The sequence below is a fragment of the Mchenga conophoros genome, linkage group LG16 (assembly GCF_057382185.1).
Source record: "Mchenga conophoros isolate Kocher_MC1m ecotype Shallow Benthic linkage group LG16, M_conophoros_male_GT1.1, whole genome shotgun sequence".
In the NCBI taxonomy this organism is placed as follows: Eukaryota; Metazoa; Chordata; class Actinopteri; order Cichliformes; family Cichlidae; genus Mchenga; species Mchenga conophoros.
Window position 1 is genome coordinate 39,282,176 of NC_140541.1, and position 18,405 is coordinate 39,300,580.

Below are 18,405 nucleotides of genomic sequence, written 5' to 3' on the forward strand. Positions count from 1 at the left end.
AGATGAAGTCTGATGAGAAGTCAGACCTGAGAAGGTGAAGCTCAGACGGAGGTTTGATTGAACTGCTGCGATCCCCCGCTGGCTTATTCTATGAGACGCTCTCATTTTTAGTTTCACATTTTTAGGTTACAATGATTTAAAATGTTTTTTATGAAATATGATGAGGTCAGTGGGCTGGTTTACCTTTGACCTTGAGGTTAGCGGCGCACTTGGCATTAGCAGCAGAGTACGCCACCTCGCCGGTCATGGACACTTTGCAGTTGTAGAGGATCAGCGTGTGCTTGCCTCCTTCCTCGATGATGTCCACATCCTGTTAAACAAAGACGTAAACAGTCTGATAAACTGGCTTCATGTTATGGAGAGCGCTGCCAATGAGGCGCTTGTGATGAAGCACTCACAGAGGACGGACTGAGCACTGCTCCGTTCAGCTTCCACTGTCCGTGGATGTCGTCCTCAGAGATCTCCACTTCGAAACGAGCCGTTTCTCCATCAAACAACTCCACGCCATAAATCGGCCGGACGACTTTGATGTCGCGTGCTTTTGGGGAAAAGGGTCATGATATGAAAATGCAGTTTGTTTTGCTTCTGGAAGAAAGGACTGATTTTACAGCTAAACAACAAAAAATGGAAGAACTGGAAACTATCAGTTTCAGTTTGTTCCCTCGGATTTCTCATTTTAATCCAAAGTTCTTTTTTATTTTGATTTAAAGAAAGTAAATCCATCATCTGTCCTCATACACAGTCTCGGCGGCCTCGGTCAGTCGCTAGGGGAAAATGTGGATTCTGGTTGCCGAGTGATTTTTGGGTCACGTTGCCATGGTTTCCTGCAGTTCCCATGGAAGACGCTGACTCGGCTGCAAACTCGCCCACAGCTCACCATGAAAAGTTAAAAAAAACTGGAAACTGTGAACGCTCGCCTTCAAAGTTTTTATTTTTCATTCATTTTTAAAGTTGTGGGGATTTCAGCAGTGAGGCACAACTTTTAAATGCTCTTTGCATCTCTTTCTGAGGTTTTACTGCTGCTCAGTGAGCGTTTGCAGAGAAGCTGCTGTCTTTGATGTGAACTGCAGGCATCGATGTGTCATTCCCAGACCGGTGTGGAGATGTGCATTTTTAGAGACGTGAGGTTGCTACGGGGTCGCTCACTAGGCTGACGAGGCCTGGACCTCCCTTCGGAGTCATGTTTCCTTGTGCAGTGAAAGGCTTGAACATTTAACGTTTTACGGGTTTATTTTGACCTAGCAACCTGTAAATCTTAGACAGCTTTACGATTAATTTATGATTCAACTGATTTTTATGTTTAAAAGAATTTAGGCAATCATGTCACCGTGCTTACCTTCAATATTGATGTTGGCTGACGTCTTGTCTGTTCCACAGTCACATACATATTTGCCTTTGTCGCTCAGTTCCACTTTCTTCAGGACCAGAGACCTGCGCGTGCCCTCTGACCTCATGATGACCATCTTGGAGGCGATGATTTCCTTCTCTTCGTGGTACCAAAGCACCGGGACGTCTTTGCTCAGTTCACAGTCCAGGGTCACCGCTTCTTTCTCGGTGGCTGAGTAATCCTGTAGCTTCACCACAAAGATGGGGTCGCCCTCTGGAGCAGACAGGAAGTTTTGGTTTATTACAAATAATTTGTAGATTTTCATAATTTTTCTCTGTGAAGAGCAGTCTTGTAATGCAGTATACAATATGACAATGCAAAAAGTGAGTCATGTAAGTCACGCTACTGTGAAACAGAAGTGAAAAGGAAACGAGGGAGCGCAGTTACCTACGACCGTCAGCTTGGCCATGGAGTAAATGCCTTTAGCCTCTGCCTTAATTTGGCAGGTATCATCTAGACTCAGCGTCCTCATTTCTAGAGTGTGTCTCTTTCCTTCCACGTGAATCAGAACCGTTCGGCTCACGTGGAGTTTGACTTCGTTTCGGTACCAGACCACTGGCACGTCCTCATGAGACAGCTCGAGATCAAAGCGTGCCGCGTTACCTTCTTTGACCGTTTGGTCCTGAAGCGGCTGGACAAAACTCAGCCTCATGCCTGGAATACATCGAGTCAGCGCAGACAGACATTGGCCACTGAGCGAGCTCACAGAGGAAACATGAACAACATGAAGCGTGGCGCTTCTCTTTGCCACTTACCCTCCACCATCAGCTGAGCCGTTGATTTCTGACCCAACGCTTCGATCGTGTACTGAGCCTCGTCATCAAACTCACAGCTGTTTATGATCAGCATGTGCTTCTTTCCGTCATCAATTATTTCATATTTAGGGCTTGGAGTGACAATCTCTGTCCCCCTGAACCATATGACCTTTGACACGTCCTTAGTGATGGTGCACTCAAACTTAGCCTGCTTCTTTTCAGGCACAGAAAGGTCCTTGAGCGGGTCAACAAAGCCCATTTCGATTTCTGAGAGGTGCGAACGATTTGGCAATTAATAACAGAAACAAAGACACAACCACAGCTTCTCTTACCGTGTTTGCTCTGCAACAGTTTTCCATGACCAACAAAATGCAGCAGGTTACAACAGGGGAATTTTTGTCTTTGGTAAATCCGTACCTTTGACGGTGAGCATAGCGCTGGTGACGGCGTTCAGGGCCTGGTATGTCACTTCACCAGCCTGATCCAGCTGCACGTTTTTCAGTGTGAGGAAACGTTTTTTGCCCTCAGCTTTAATGTCACAGGTCTGCAAAACAAAGAGGCATGAGTGCTACTTCCCTATTCACATTTCTATAAACCCTACTAAATTTACTACAGCACAGAAGTATATGATCCTCTCATTTGTGGTTTCGAGTGGCCTGAGTCCTGCGACGAGCTCACGTTTAGCTGCTATCTCACTAGCTGGGCCCACGTCCTCATTTTAGGTTTGACAGCACATTAGTAGGTAAAGGTGACGCTTGGACATGAACTGAGCTGCGGTTTGGGGAAGGCCTCAAAGAGCCGACGGCTCCTGGCAGATCCCCGTGCACTAAATAGAAGTGAAGACTTGAAAAGCGGAGGGAGGGTGGGGCACGGAAACGAGAAGGAACAGCTTGGTGAACTGGGGGAACCTATATAGATGAGAACTGGACGGAGCATGTTTGGAGGCGTGGTGCCGCTCCTGAAATTCAGATATTTATCTCCAATAATTTACTCTGAGACAAAGCATTGTTAAATATCTTACCGGAGATCTAGCCAACACCTGGCCTTTCAGCTTCCATTCACCGGCCACATCGTCCTCTGATATCTCAGAGTCAAAGTTGGCCTCTTCCTTCTCAACCACCTCCACACTGGAGAGTGGCTTCAGGATCTCAGCCTCACGCTCTGAAAGCACCCAAAGAAAGTTAGAGTTAGAAATCTTTGCGATTGGAAAAGCGTGGTCCTCATGCTTCCCCAACGTGGATACACCAACCTCCAAGTGTCAGCTTGGCTGTATATCTGCGATCCTCCACCTGGATGGTGTAGTCTGATACATCATCAGGCTGGCAGTTATTGATGCTGAGCGTCATGTCCTTTCCATCTTTATTGATCTCGACCTTGTCAGAGGGAGTAAGCTCGTTTTCTCCTTTGAACCACTTCCAGTTGGGCGTGTCCTTGAACAGCTCACACTTGAAGGTGGCCTTTGCCTTTGGTTTCACATGCTGGTCTCTCAGAGGCTTCACCAGCCAGTCTTTGATGATTTCTGAGGAGGAAGGGTTCACATTATATTTGTTCCTACAGTGGAAAACTGCTCAACAAGACACACTCTTATGCCTCAGTCACACTAAGGAAATATGACAACGACTTCTGTGTAACTAGGGAAAATCTTTGGTTCACTGGATTGGTAGATTGGCTGCAGGAGAGCTTGAGTGTGCAGACTGACGCCGTCCTAGTGCAGCTTTATTGCCATCTTGATGCATCAAGGTCATATTAAAGATGGCGACGGATTCCCGTCTTTGAGCAGCCATCTTTGCCAGAACAATGAGACTGCACACCGTCACAGTAATTTTGGTTGTGCCATGGTCTGTTTTCTTTGGTGCAGCATAAGGCAACTCAAACAGGGATCAACTTAGGCCTTAAATGGTGCATAAATACAAGCTCTACTGTTCATAGTCGCTGCCCTTCATATTGGTTTTTAACTGCTGGGGGACAGTTTCAGCCTGGGACCAATCCAGCTTGTAGGTGGACTCACCCTGAACGATGGACGGCACAATGACTGTATTTATCTTGTTTCATTGCTACCATGCTCTGCAGACTTCTTACCAATAACTTTGACGTTAGTTGTAGTCTTGACGTCCTCTTGTCCATCGACCTCACAGGTGTAGGTGCCGCCATCTTCATCGGTGGAGTTCTGGATGGTCACAGCATGCTGCATGCCAATTACATTAACGGCCACTTTTCCAGCCTTTGTTTTCAGAACCTGACCGTTACGTTTCCAAATGACATCCCGTTCTTTGTTCAGCTCACAGGTGAGGTACATTGGCTGACCCTTAATGCATGTTGTCTCTGGTTCCAGTTCCTTCAACCATTTCACAGGCAGCTCTGTGGGAAAAAGGTGATTAAAAGTGTTTTCATGAATGTCAAATAAGTTTTTAAAAATTGATGTTGGATTAAAACAATCGTTTACCTTCAACAATTAACTTGGCTGTGCATGTTATTTCCTTGCCCGCATTCTTAGCCACACACGTGTATTCTCCAGTGTCAGATAGTTGCACATCAATAATGTGCAACTTGCGATCTTTGCCATCAGATGTAAACTTGTGCTTGGGGCTCTCACGCAAGTTGCTGTCATCTTTCATCCACGAAGTGATGGCCGTGGAAGGCGAGACCTCGCACTCAAACACCGCGGAGGAGCCGATGGACTCAGCTTCCTGCAGCACAATGTCCTTAAGCTTCTTAATGAACTTCAGCTGGACAGGTTTGAGCTTGAATCCTCCAAATGGGTCCTCGGGAGGTGATGGGCCTTTTCCACCTGGCTTTAGACCCCGGCCCCTGCCTCCTTCACCAGGAGATGGAGTTTGTCTCGCTGCAACATCAGACACAAAAACTCCTCTTGTTGATTCAGATGTTGGGGCAAGTGACGAATTAGACAGCAGCTTACTTTGAAACTGTGAGCTACCTACTGTGACTTAAACCTACTGTGAAGAATAAACATATTCGACACAAACAACGAATCCCACAGGACAAAAAAGCTTTAGATTTATGCTCACGACGATACACAGACACAGCTGTCAGTCAGAAACGAGCTTTGAACTCAAAATTAAAATTGTAACATAAAATATATTTTTGGTTTTGTTCTAAAGACACACACAAAAAAACAACTTTGGCTTCACAAGTGTGTATGAAGCAAATGAAAGTGCCGAATGGTTTGTGCTGATGAGATCTAATGTTAGTGAGCTCTCACCCCCAAATCCTCGACCTCGGCCTTTCGCGGGCTCTTCTGTTGGTTTTCCATCTGAGCAAGAAAGAGTAGGACAAGTTTTAAGCTTCACTGCAAGAGCTCATCCTAGTCTCCAACACAAACCAAGATAAAGATGTTAACAAAACTAACAGCCAAGATTCAAGATCGTATCCAGATCACAGCTGAACATCAAATTACACACATGTAAAAAAAAAAAAGTTCAGTGACGAGGATGAAGGTGAGATGGAAACGGAAAAACTGTTGCAGTGAATAATAAAAACAGTGATGAAGATGAGCATCGAATGACTGATGACACAACTGAGGACGGATTTAAGATGATGACCACTTAAAAACATCACAAAGGATGGATGGGCAATGAGCAGACAGACAAACAGATGAACAAATATATAATGTAACGTAAAATTGGATGTAATGAAGATTAGATGAATCGTCTGAAATGGGATGAGGCGATTCCAGAGTCATCAGCTGGACGAGTTCACCGGCCTTCACCTCACCTCTCTTGGCGCCGGGCATGCCTGGAGTCTCCAGCGCCCCATCCACCCCTTCACCTTCCCAGTCTTCCGGTGGAACCAGCTCCCAGTCCCAGACCTCCTCATCTTCGTCGGCTACCATTTTTTCACCCTCCTCTTCACATACCTCCTCCTCTGGCTGGGTTGTCACCCGCTTCATCTCCACAGCTCCAGGAGAGATCTCCTTCACCAGAGGGATCCGCCCTGTATCAGGCCTTTCTGAGGGCCCCTCTGGTGAGGGCTTCTTGGGCACCTTTTTGAGGGTCACGGTTTCAGTGGAGTCTTTTGGTGAAACAGTCTTGGGAATCCTTTTGACTTTTTCACCACTTGGCTTCTTCTCGATGGGAATTTGCTCCACTTCACTTGGCTTTATTTTCTCTATCTTGGGTGATGGGGTCTTTTTTAGTTCAACCTTCTTCAGCTGCTCAATAGGTTTGAGGGGCTTTTCCTCTTCAGGCTTATCTTGACTTATCTTGGCTTTGGGTGAAGGAGTCTTTTTGATTTCTGGACTTTTCTTCAGGATATCGGTTTGCTTTGGAGGACTCGGTCTCTCTTCTTCTTTCTGACTTGGAGGACTGGGCTTCTCAGCTGGTTTCTCCTTCTCCTGAGGTGTTTCGTTGTCTTTTTTAGGCGTTACAGTCTTTTCAGCTTTCTTAAGTTGTTCCTTCGGCTCTTTAGTTGCTTGACTGGGTACCTTTGTGTCCAAAGGCTTCTTCTTCTCTTCTGATGCTTTTTCTGGCTTTTCTTCAGGCTTGGTGATTTTAGTGAATGGTTTCAACACAACCTGCTCTTTCTCTTTATCAGGTGTAGAAATAATTTTAGGTTTTCTGCGGAGCTTTTCGGCCGCTGTAGTTTCTACATCTTTGGGTACTTGATCAACCTTTTTCTTATGTGGGATTTCCTTTTGGTCTTTGTTGATATGTGGAGATGCATTGTCATTCATCAGTGGAGCATCGTCATCATCTTTCTGGTGTTTTACAGCAGCAGCAGGTTGATCTCTTCGTGGCAGCTCACCTCTCATGTAAGGACTCCGCTCAGTATCTGTTTTTGCCTCAGCTTCTGTCTCAGCCTTCGGAGGTTCAGCTGCTTCTTGTTTTTGGGGTTTTTGAAATGGCTTCAGTGTAACTACTTCCTGGTCCTCGTCCTTCTTTGGTAATTTTTTTATTTTCTTTTTATTTAAATCTGACTCTGGTTCCTCTTCTTTTGGTGCTTTTGGGGCTCTTACCCATCTTGATTTCTCATCTTCTGCCTCCAGTTTTTCAGGTTCCTCTGCAAAGCTGAGTTCAGATGTCTCTTCAGCTGCTGTGAAAACTCGTTCCTTTCTCTCAACTGTTACTAACTCTCGATCCTCTCTATCACGAAGTTTCTGGACTGTTAATTCTGCATCATAATGCCTTGTCACTTCAACTTTATGAGTTATGACTTCCTTTTCAGGCTCCTTTGGTTTAGGTGGCACCTTTTTTAGTTTGATTGCTTGTAATTCAGCATCTTGTTTCCCAAATGTTTCAAATGGTTTTAGTTTCACTGATTCTTTTTGCTCATCTGCTTTTGGCAATTTAGTTATTTTCTTCTTTGCGACATGCGGCTCCTCCGGTGCCTCGTCTTTCTGAGGTTTTAAGGTTCTTGTCCATTTGCCAGGTTCTGGTTTTTGCACAACTGTAAGGCTTTCCATTTCCTTAAAATGGCTTAACTCAATAGTTTCCTCATCTGCAGTGAATACTCGTTCAGTTCTACCAAGTGTGATTATCTCTCGATCGTCTCTGTCATGAAGCCCATGAACTGCTAGCTCTGGATCGTGATGCCTCGTCACTTCTGCCTTATGAGTTACGACTTGTTTCTCTGGCTCTGGAGGTTTCACTGGAACCTTCTTCAGCTTAATGACCTCTGGTTCTGGTTCTTTCTCTTTCGGTATTCTGGTGAACTTACTCTTCAGCTTAGGTGATTCGGGTGTTTTTGCCTCCTGAACAGGAATCTTACCCTTTTGCTTAAGAGACGGCACTGTGGTTTGGGCAGCAAATGCACCTTTTATAATATCACCATAATAACACAGAAAATAATAAAATATTTTCTACAGTATAACACAGAATCACACTTACACATGTAGATGAAACTAAAATATCCTAAAAGGCTACAAAAAATTGAAGCAGGTTGTGCTTTGTTTCTTTGAAATAAAAAGGTTTTGCATACCTTTTGTTGGTCCAGGTGCTGACACTGGTTCCTTGTCTGCAAAAAATTATATAAAATCATTATAAGTACAAACAATGCAAACAGAGTTAGACAAAAGGCTCAGTCAAAGCCAAAGATGGTTCATTTGTTTGAGGCATGCAGCTGTGTTTGGGGTTGTTTTACTGCTTTGAGCTTTCAGCAGAATACTTTGCAGAAATAGAGACAGTGAGCTTTAAGAAGAAGCAGGAAGTTCATCAGCTGTTTAACACGTTTTATTACTGCAAACATGATGCCCCCAGATGTTTAAACATCCTTTATAAGGTCATTTGGCTTCATTCAGCAAATTGTGTTAATATTAAAGAAGTGAATTGGATCAAAGTGTGGTAGTGGACTGTTGTGTATAGAAACAGACCAACAGATGTAAACAGGAAACACATTTTAAAAGAAAAGGTAAATATGTTTGGTATGAAGATTGAAGCTGTGCCATTAAAAATGCTTCAAAGTAGAAGACAAACATAAGAGAGGAGCATACATGAAAGAACAGATGTTACCTTCAGGCGGCGAGATTTCCTTTGATACAGGAGCTGGTTCAGCCTTTACGGCTGGTGCAGGAGCTTCCTTCTCCAACGATGCAACTTCAGCTACAAGAACGCCAACATGATTAAATCACTGGCAAAGATCTGGTCAACAAGCAACAACCAACTGACAAACAGATGAACGAAACGTATAAAACTACAGAATTCACTGTTGTTAAGACCCAACAGATTTCTCAAAGGCAGGACAAACAGAACAGTCAGTAAGATTCAGAGGTGGGACCAAGTCATTGTTTTGCAAGTCTCAAGTAAGTCTCAAGTCTTTATCCTCAAGTCTCAAGTCAAGTCTCAAGTAATGTCAGGCAAGTCAGAGTCGAGTCTCAAGTCACTGGTGTAAAAGTCCGAGTCAAGTCACAAGTCTGAAATTTTGAATTTCAAGTCCTTTCGAGTCTTTAAAAAAAAAAAAAAGAAAAAAGTATGTTGCAGTTATGCTAAATGTAAATATTAGACCATGTAATTTTTAAATCTGTGTTTTTCTCAACACATGACAAAATAGTGAACTTAGAAAATATACACAAATTGTGAAATTGCACCTCTTTAAAATGCAGCTCAATTAAACCTAGCTCCAAGAATAATTTTCACCGACAGTTCTGAGATAAGCTGCATGTTATTCTTGGATGCGGTTGTAGGACCGGTGTTGTGCCAAAAACTGATTGTCTGCCAAAAACTGATTTCCGGTATTTGCCAAAAAGCGATTGCTCATATTTAAAGTGCTATAAGTAACTTGTTGGGCTATAATATGTTAAATATATGTCAAATGCATCCCTTATGGATGACATAAAGTCATCTTGAGCCACAAACAACATTCGTGTAGCAAGATACAAGCCGCAATCAGTTTTTGGCAGCGACTTTTATATAACCTTTATTTATGCAGTAAAAAAAAATCTCATTAACATTAAAAATGTATTTTGTAAGAGTAAGTTGGCCAAGAGCACAGCAGAAATGGCAGCAAATATTACAATAGTTCTGTAAAAATATTTTAAGTGGGGATAAAGGACCGGATTGGTTATAATGTAAGTACAAGTTGTAAAGATACTTAAAAAACAGATAATTTTTTAATTCTTTATGTAACCCCTTTGTATCCCCTGTTCACCGAAGTCTATTTACGAACATACGTAAAGATATTACACATAAAAAATACACAGAAACACTGGAAATCACTTTTTGGCAGACAATCACTTTTTGGCACAACACCGGCTTTAAAATCGCATGACAAAAATATCATACACATTAAAAAAACTGCATCACCAACGTAGCCTGGACAACATTTGCTAGTTAGATGAAGTCAGCTATCTCATCGTAGCATATTTATATGCATATTTATAATTATACGGTTCTTGTGAGTGCATACACTCGTGAAGTTTAGTAACTTCCGGTCACTGCAACAAGCCCAGGTACAGTTTACCGACGGATGGGTGCAGGACCTTGAAATGCACCGTGTAGAACGAAAGACCATCGTACGTATCATAAGTTTACCAGTCTCACAAATCGTCGTCATAAATACACATTCCTTAACCGTTTATTAATATAACCTTTGAGCTTAACGGTAATTAATTAGCAGTGGAAATAATTTCTGGTAGCATCACAGAAATGTAGCAGTGACAATAATACTGTATGCTGTAATCGCACTGGACAATTAGTGATACAAAACAACTGTTTTATTCTGTGAATAAAAGTATGTGTTTTTGTCAATGTACCATAATAACAGAAGCGAAACGCAATATTGTGTCAGGACAATTCACTATTTATGCACAATAAATAAAGGAGCATAGCGCGACAATTTCTGTTCAGCGCCAGACTTGCTTGTAACCTATATCACCAATTATGTTATGAAAATGACGCATTAACTACAACAGCAGACTGACCTTCGTGTAAATGCTTGGAGCAGACTAACCTGTGAGCTGGAGGGTTCTGGGACGTTATATTTGGTCTTTGAATGGCTGCAATCCAGTCGCCTCTTTGTTACTTCGGAAACATGGCTCGAACAATTTCTCTTCAACGACGTAATCCGATAACAACCGATCTCTTTACCCGTCGGCTTCCCGTGGCTGTCATGCGACCGGCTATTGCAGTTAATAATACAACAGCTTCTTGACATTTTTGTGTTTCTTTTTATCGCTGTGTGACTGATTTCAATTGAAAGCCTGCGTGCGCTAGTACCGCTTGCCACGAGTTCCCAGAATCCTTTGCGGTTCTACCCGTGAATGACGTCACATTTTCAATCTCTATATAATATGCATGTTAAATTTTATATTTGGGGTAAAATATCAAGTCTTTTCAAGTAAACCGGTTCAAGTCCAATTCAAGTCCCAAGTCATTGGTGTAAAAGTCCAAGTCAAGTCACAAGTCTTAGAACATTTTTTCAAGTCAAGTCTAAAGTCATAAAATTAATGACTCGAGTCTGACTCGAGTCCAAGTCATGTGACTCGAGTCCACACCTCTGGTAAGATTAATGATAAGCAGTGGAAACTACCTGCGGGGGGACCCACTCTCTCTGCTGTTGGCTTGGTTGTTGGTGGAGGCACCTTCTTTTCCTCAGGAGGAGACACTTAGAAGTACAAAATATCAACGGTTACGACCAAGAGAGAAGACACGAAAGTAGCAACAAATTGGAACAGACAGAGAACAATATAAAGATGTTAAGATGGAAGAAAAGTTTACATGGGCAACAAAGATAACAGTAACTCAAACAGAAAAAGAATAAGACAACATGGAGAATTTTTTATAATAACAAACAGAGGTGTAACAGAAGTACCTGCAGGAGGAGCAACTTTGGCTGCAGGAGCAGCAGGAGCCGAAGGCTTCGGCGCTGGAGAAGATGGTTTCTTTTCCTCTGAAGGAAATAATAATAGAAGATGCCAAGATCATGACCAAGATTGCCATGTGGTCAGTAGAGACACCAGAGAGGACTAACAACAGTCAGCCAGTGAAGTTAAAGCAAACATGAGGCGATTGTCACCCACCAAATGAAACCAAACAGAAAGACAACATTTACAACAATAACAAAAGTGAGCGAAGAAACTACCTGCAGGAGGAGCAACTTTCTGTACAGGAGCAGGGGGAGCAGGAGGTGAAGGCTTTGGTGCTGGTGCAGATGGTTTCTTCTCCTCTGGGGGAGATACTTTAAGAATACAAGATGCCAAGGTCACGACCAAGAAGCCATAAGCTTGGTCAGTGCAAACTTACGCATAATACACACATTAATTTTAAAAAAATCCAACAACTTAGAGAGGAAGAATACAAAAAATCAAAGACAAAAAAGGTCAACTCATGAAGAGTCAGCAAAGATGAGGAACATGCAAACTAAACAGGCTACCTGCAGGGGGAGCCACCTTCTGCTCAGGAGCAGGGGGAGCAGGAGGTGAAGGCTTTGGTGCTGGTGCAGATGGTTTCTTCTCCTCTCGGGGAGATTCTTTAAGAATACAAGATGCCAAGGTCACGACAAACTGACTCACAGTAAGTACATAAAACAAAAAATAAACATGGAAATCTGAAGATGACTTAGACAGAAGGGACAAACAAATAGAGATGAAGATTAGAAAAAGTTTGGCCCATTAAGATTCAGCAAAGATGAGGAACAAACTGAACAGGCTACCTGCAGGGGGAGCCCCCTTCTGCTCACGAGGAGGAGTAGGTGAAGGCTTTGGTGCTGGGAGAGATGGTTTCTTCTCCTCAGGAGGAGGCACTTTAGGAATACAAGATGTCAAGGTCACAACCGAGACAGCAGCACAGTCAGCCAAGACTAGACACAGATATTTCAGGCACATTTCTGCAAACATCATAAACAGGCTGAAACAGCGACAGAGATAAAGATGTGGATGAAGGCTGAAGAATGAAGATGATGAATGAAAACAAAATCCCAGCAGTAAAAGAGGTTAACAGACCAAGACTGCCTCAAATCGTCATTAAAAAGATCAGCTTAATATGGACTAAGGTTTTCTTGTTAACCACGATGAGTACAAGATATTAGTGAAAGTAAAGTTTAAGAGAGGCGATCGTGGAGCCTGTGTGGCTCAGATACCTGTATCAAGAGCCTGTTGGTCAGTCTTCTGTGTTGGCTTCTTTGCTTTCTTGTCATCTGCTCTTGTTGGTGTCGCTTCAGTTGCAGAGTTGTTTGCTTCCTCAGAAACTCTCAAAGATGGAGAGATTTGCTGAACTTGAAATGTTTTTACTGGAGCAGGCACAGAAGGAATAGGTTTCTTGACAGGAGTGTCTTCTTCAAGGGACAGATCTTCTATTAGGCCAAAAACTGCCTCAGAGAGTGTAGGGGAGCTGTGTTTGGTTGGCAGAACAGACTTCTTTGCTGGAGAAATGTCTTCCTCCGAACAGCGTCTCTCCTCGGGTGAAGGAATCTGATCTGTAACAAAACGTGATCCATCCCTACTTTGTTTAATCGATGCATCTTCTGATAGAAGACTTGGCTTGTCCAGAGGTAGAATATCTTCATCACATACATTTATGGAAGTTTTAGGAGTTTTCACCATGTCTTGACTTGAAGATACCATTGTAGGAGAAACTGCTGCAGGGTGAGAAAGAGTGGTTTGGGGAACATCTGCTTTACCTTCAACAGACCCATCTTGCTTCAAACAAATTACTTCTGTAAGAGCTCTCGGCTTCTTTGATGTGGTGACCTTTTTAGACTTAAGTTCCTCTATTGCAGAGTCTTGAATTTCTTCATGATATAATGATTCAGTAACTCTTGTCTGTAAATACGCAGTAGGAAGGCCAGCCTCTTCGGCCTGCTCTTTCTTCTTGTAAGCCTCTTTTTCTGATGTAACACCAACATCAGGAGAAGAAACCTTTTTCTGCAAAAGATGAGACATTTCAGGTGGAGGTGCAACATCTTGTTCTGCAGGAGAATGGGCAGACCCCTTTAGAGTTGGAGAAGCAGACCACTGAGACATTTCTTTCTCTATTTTCTCAGGTTTGTAAGGTCCAGTCCACTCCAGTTGTTCAGCCTCATAATCTGTTTTCCATTGCTCTATAATCTCTACCTGACGATCTTCTCTGTATGATACAGAAACCACCTCCTTTGTCTTTTCAATTTGTTCCATTATCTCAGTTTTCAAAATGGTTTCTTCTCTTGCAGTTGACTCGTTGACTCCTTCTTCATATGTGTCGACTTCCTGTTTCCTGTAGTCAGCTTCCGTAAGGGAAGTCCTTTCTTCAACACCTTTTTCTGCAGGACACTCCTTTCTGCCTTCAACCTCAGCTGTTGGCTTCAGATGAGTCTTCAGAGGAACTGGGATAAATTTTAAGATATTACCCAAGATTGAAGAAATGCACCATGGAGCGGTGGCCAAGAAGAAAACACGACACATACACACCACCAAGACACAAAAATACAAACTTTAGTGTGGTACATATTCAACTACGACCCTTATTTTACAACTATTTTAAAAGTATTATGAATTTCTACCTCTCTGCTGAGGGATTTCTATGGCCTTTGGCTTGTCTTCTACTTTTCCAGAAGCAACGATCTCATCTGATTATAGAAGCAAACGTATCTAGTCATGTTCTAAGGAATTCATAAAAATGCTGAATATCCACGGGGAACCTTTCAAAGTCAAAGCATACCTTTGACTGGTGTACTCGCCTCCAGCTGTGGTTTAGCTAGAGCTGTTGGTATCCCCCTTTGTTTGACTGTTTGGATGACTGATATGAAGTAACAAACAGTGAACAGTCAACACACAAATCATAACAAAATCTTTGAAGAAAGCTTACGGCATTTCAACAAGGCCAACTTATTGTGTTAATAGGTCAAGATGAGTTACTAGTAAGTGGTTATAAGACCAACCAAATGGTATTGACAGACATATCTACCTTCAGACTTTTTGGCCTGCGGTTGTTGTATTGGTGTTTCCAAATGTTGTGGTTCTGCTGACACTTCTAGATCTTTCACTGGCTCTGCTGATCGTTCTATAACCTGTGCTGTTGGAACTTTCTGTGGTTCTACCACAGCTGTTTTTGCTACTTCTGGAACTTTCTTCAGTGTTTCTGGAACTGGTTCTTCAGGAAGCTTCTTTGGTTCCTTGGGAGGCTTTTTAGGTGCTTCAGGAACCTTCTTTGGTTCTTCAGGAACCTTTTTTGGTTCTTCAGGAACCTTCTTTGGTTCTTCAGGAAGCTTCCTCGGTTCCTCTGTAGCCTTCTTTGCCGCTTCAGGAACCTTCTTTGGTGCTTCAGCAACCTTCTTTGTTGCTTCAGGAACCTTCTTTGTTGCTTCAGGAACCTTCTTTGGTGCTTCAGGAACCTTCTTTGGTGCTTCAGGAACCTCAGGAGCCTTGATTTTTTCTGGAGTTTCCAGGTCCCTTGGTTCAGTTACTTCCTGCTGATGTTTATCAGCCAGCAAATATGGTTTTCTTGGAGGTTCGTGTATCTTTGATTCTAAAGCAACTTAAAAGAAGATTTATTTAATATTTAATTTTTTTTTTTTAATACCAAAAATTTGTAGTCACACTCTAACGAGTGCTTAGCATGCTGAAAGATATTCATGTAAGATATTTCAGAAAAGCAAAAGTTATACTAACAAGTATAAAAGAAACCGGCACAACACAGCAGCTTTTCAACAAACTCTTTGTAGTACCTTTAACTGGGACATCTTCAACTTTTTGTGGAGTAACTTTGGGTGCAGATGGTTGAGGTACAGGTTGTTCTGGTCTTGGTGTTTCTTGCACTTAAGAGAAGATTGTGTATTTTTTTATCCAACAGCTAACAATTAAGATTCATATGGAATCAAAGATACATTCTTAATGAGTGAAGTCAAAGTAGGAAAGATGATATTAGAGAAAAAGAAGCAACACGACTTTGGTTAACAATCTATACCTTCAGTTGGAAGATGTTCCAATGATGGAGAAGCAAGGACTGCACTTGGGTGAAGTACAGGTTCTTCTGACTTTGGTGGTTTTGGTACTTTAAAGGAAAAAATGCATACAGTGTATATGTTCAGTAACCTTCTGGTAACCACGGTGGCGTCAACACTCTATCGAGTGCTTAGAGAAAGACACAGTCACAGTACATTAAATACACAGCTGAGCCTTGTTTGTTGTAAAGAGAGTTAGTGTCACACATGAAAAACATGTCCCTTCATTACCTTTTAATAATGGATTGGATTTATATAGCGCACAATTCCACTATTCATTCACTCTCACTCTCACACACTGGTGGAGGCAGCTACAGTTGTAGCCACAGCTGCCCTGGGGCAGACTGACAGAAGCGAGGCTGCCATATCGCTCCATCGGCCCCTCTGGCCAACACCAGTAGGCGGTAGGTGAAGTGTCTTGCCCAAGGACACAACGACCAGGACAGAGAGAGTTGGGGGATCGAACCGGCAACTTTCCGGTTACAGATGAGCTTCCCAACCCTCTGAACCACGGTTTTGTTCTGCTAGCGTCAGTCTTTGTTGAAGTAATCATTGTAGAGACTGGCTGAATTGTGGCTTCTGCTAGTTTGTCTACAGCTGGCACTTTGCACAGCATTTATATGTTTGAATGTTTATTCTTTTACTTACCATAGATGTATTTTCATGATCAAAATTTGTTAGATTTGTTATTTATACACCAAAGCAATGTCTTTTTTAAAGGCTATATTCAAACACTCCAAACACCACGTGTGGTCCACACTATAGACAGTGTTAATGCTTAAAGATCAAGAGGTTAGCAGCAAAGGACATCCATGACATATATGAACATGTTAAGAAGTGCACACTTAGGTCACAGCAACATGAAACAAAACTAGAAGAACTTGGGATGTAATGACTTTCCATTTGAACATCAGAAAAACAAAGTGTTCATTACATTACCTTTTGGTTTTAAGGCCTCTGGCGTTTTCTTAGTGGGGACAGCTTTTGGTTCTTGGAGCTCAGGCTTAATTTGAGCCACTTCAGGCTTAGGTACCACTGGTTTCACGGGTTCCACTTCAGGCTTAGGCACCACTGGTTTCACGGGTTTCACTTCAGGTTCTGAATGAACCAGTTTTGGTGTTGCTGGTTTGGGTGGGTAAGGTTCAGGTTGGGTGAAGACTACTGGTTCTTCAAGGTTAACAGAGAAATATTACCATCATTTAACACAAGAACCACAGAGTTGTAAGAGCTTGGGGCAAAGAGGAGACACATAAAACCTGACAGCAAGAACTCAATGCTATTTACGCATTGTAAGAAAGCAAGAAAATACTTCACACAACAATTAAAGAGACAAAAAAAAGCCTAAAAAATACTCATTAAATCTGAAAGATCTTGAGAGCATAATCGTGAATAGTTTGAATTTCATATTCATGCTAAAGTTGGTGAGTTTGTGCTACAAAAACCTGACTAAAGTTTTAAATATAGTGTATGTATCCAATATAATATATCATGAGATTTCCTGAAGTTTGTGTAAAAGTATGATGCTTTCTGGTAAAGATTTGTAATTCGCATCATTTACATAAACAGTTGAGAACGTGAGCCAATAAAGACCCACAAGCACATAAAATAAGACATTTTTAGTGACTCACTGCATCATGAACATTACCTTCTGGAGCTGGACGTTCCTCTCTCTGAGGTGGAGCAGGGGCTTCAGGCTGTAGCTTCTTTGCTTCAGGTACTTTAAAACATCATCATTCATTTCAATTTCTCACCACATTAAACTGAACATCAAGGTTTCTTTCTTATTATTAATTTAGGAAAAAAATAAAGAATGGAAATAAAAAAGAAAAGATGTGACATACCAACAAGACAAACACCACACGAAGAAGAATATAAAGAACAGACATTTGTAGATACCTTTGACCAGAGGTGGAGGCGGAGCTTCAGGCTCAGAGGGTTTCTCCTCTGGCATCCTGTGAATCTCAGGAACTTGAAAGATCAAGAAAGGTCACATTAAAACTACTTCAGCAAAGCTCTACCGTCTACTCTGCCAGATCTACTGCATGGAAAGCTCCAGTGAAGGTTAATAAGAGCATGAAGGCAAGAACAGAATAACTGCAGAGAGATGAGACAAAAACATGACAAAAACAGGTAACATGCAGGATCATAGAAGTAACACCTGAGGAGAAGAACAGCTTCTGTAAGCAGCAGTTGGTGTTTGAAGCATTTAAGTGGAATTTAAGTGGGCAGACAAACATAACAGTCAGCTGATTGGCAGCGCCTCATTATATTTCAGCTCCGAGCTTTATGAACAGCCAGAACATTTGCAGTTATACCTTCAGGGAGTTCTCCTCTGCCCTCGACCTCAGTCCACTCAACAGTTTCTTCTGCAGGCTTTTTCTCTTCTGGTGAGGAAAAAAATGTAAACTAAGAAAAAGAACGACTGACACGTGAAAGCTGCTGCAGGTCGTCGAGTATCCAAAGCTGCTAAAAACACAACGAAACACGATAACAGGGGAAACAGGAAGACGGGTGTGGGCCGCACCGATGAGCAGTTCAGACAATAACACGTCCACAGCACGTTAACAGTCATTACACTTCATAAAGTGACCACGGAAAGATATTCGCCGTTAGACGTCAGATCAGTGAACAGTTTATGTTTGAGCAGACGACGATCAGGTCGTGAAACCTTTAAATATTTCAGATGAAACTCCACAATCCTGAAAATACTGTTAATTTATCAAAGTTCTGAATTTGAGGTGAGATAGTCCAATTTTAAGTTTAGCTTTACAAAAATCAGACTTACTGTTTATTTATTGAAAACCTCATTTTTATTTTTAAAATCTGAGCAGCGAAGTCTGAGAGGCAACCAAAACCATAATGAGAATATAATAAATCAGATTTTACAACAGGAATGTT

The 18,405-nt window shown here is 42.1% G+C and overlaps 1 protein-coding gene across 1 annotated transcript in view; it reads right to left on the bottom strand.

The window, feature by feature from the left end:
* The window catches only part of LOC146557337 (titin-like), a 178,885-nt gene that overhangs the window by 105,928 nt on the left and 54,552 nt on the right, over positions 1-18,405 (bottom strand). Inside the window, exons 76-104 of the mRNA XM_085248349.1 lie at positions 17,823-17,891; positions 17,404-17,475; positions 17,153-17,224; positions 16,447-16,674; positions 15,471-15,557; positions 15,232-15,321; positions 14,472-15,041; positions 14,226-14,303; positions 14,068-14,133; positions 12,670-13,890; positions 12,244-12,333; positions 11,965-12,060; positions 11,674-11,769; positions 11,404-11,481; positions 11,122-11,196; positions 8,607-8,696; positions 8,077-8,112; positions 5,875-7,887; positions 5,363-5,413; positions 4,586-4,984; positions 4,222-4,500; positions 3,392-3,661; positions 3,164-3,303; positions 2,560-2,686; positions 2,143-2,409; positions 1,775-2,041; positions 1,337-1,600; positions 399-538; positions 184-310 (exon numbers count right to left, since the gene is read on the bottom strand). Coding sequence (XP_085104475.1) covers positions 184-310; positions 399-538; positions 1,337-1,600; positions 1,775-2,041; positions 2,143-2,409; positions 2,560-2,686; positions 3,164-3,303; positions 3,392-3,661; positions 4,222-4,500; positions 4,586-4,984; positions 5,363-5,413; positions 5,875-7,887; positions 8,077-8,112; positions 8,607-8,696; positions 11,122-11,196; positions 11,404-11,481; positions 11,674-11,769; positions 11,965-12,060; positions 12,244-12,333; positions 12,670-13,890; positions 14,068-14,133; positions 14,226-14,303; positions 14,472-15,041; positions 15,232-15,321; positions 15,471-15,557; positions 16,447-16,674; positions 17,153-17,224; positions 17,404-17,475; positions 17,823-17,891 — 7,458 coding nt within the window. The remainder of the gene's footprint in view (positions 1-183; positions 311-398; positions 539-1,336; positions 1,601-1,774; positions 2,042-2,142; positions 2,410-2,559; positions 2,687-3,163; positions 3,304-3,391; positions 3,662-4,221; positions 4,501-4,585; positions 4,985-5,362; positions 5,414-5,874; positions 7,888-8,076; positions 8,113-8,606; positions 8,697-11,121; positions 11,197-11,403; positions 11,482-11,673; positions 11,770-11,964; positions 12,061-12,243; positions 12,334-12,669; positions 13,891-14,067; positions 14,134-14,225; positions 14,304-14,471; positions 15,042-15,231; positions 15,322-15,470; positions 15,558-16,446; positions 16,675-17,152; positions 17,225-17,403; positions 17,476-17,822; positions 17,892-18,405) is intronic.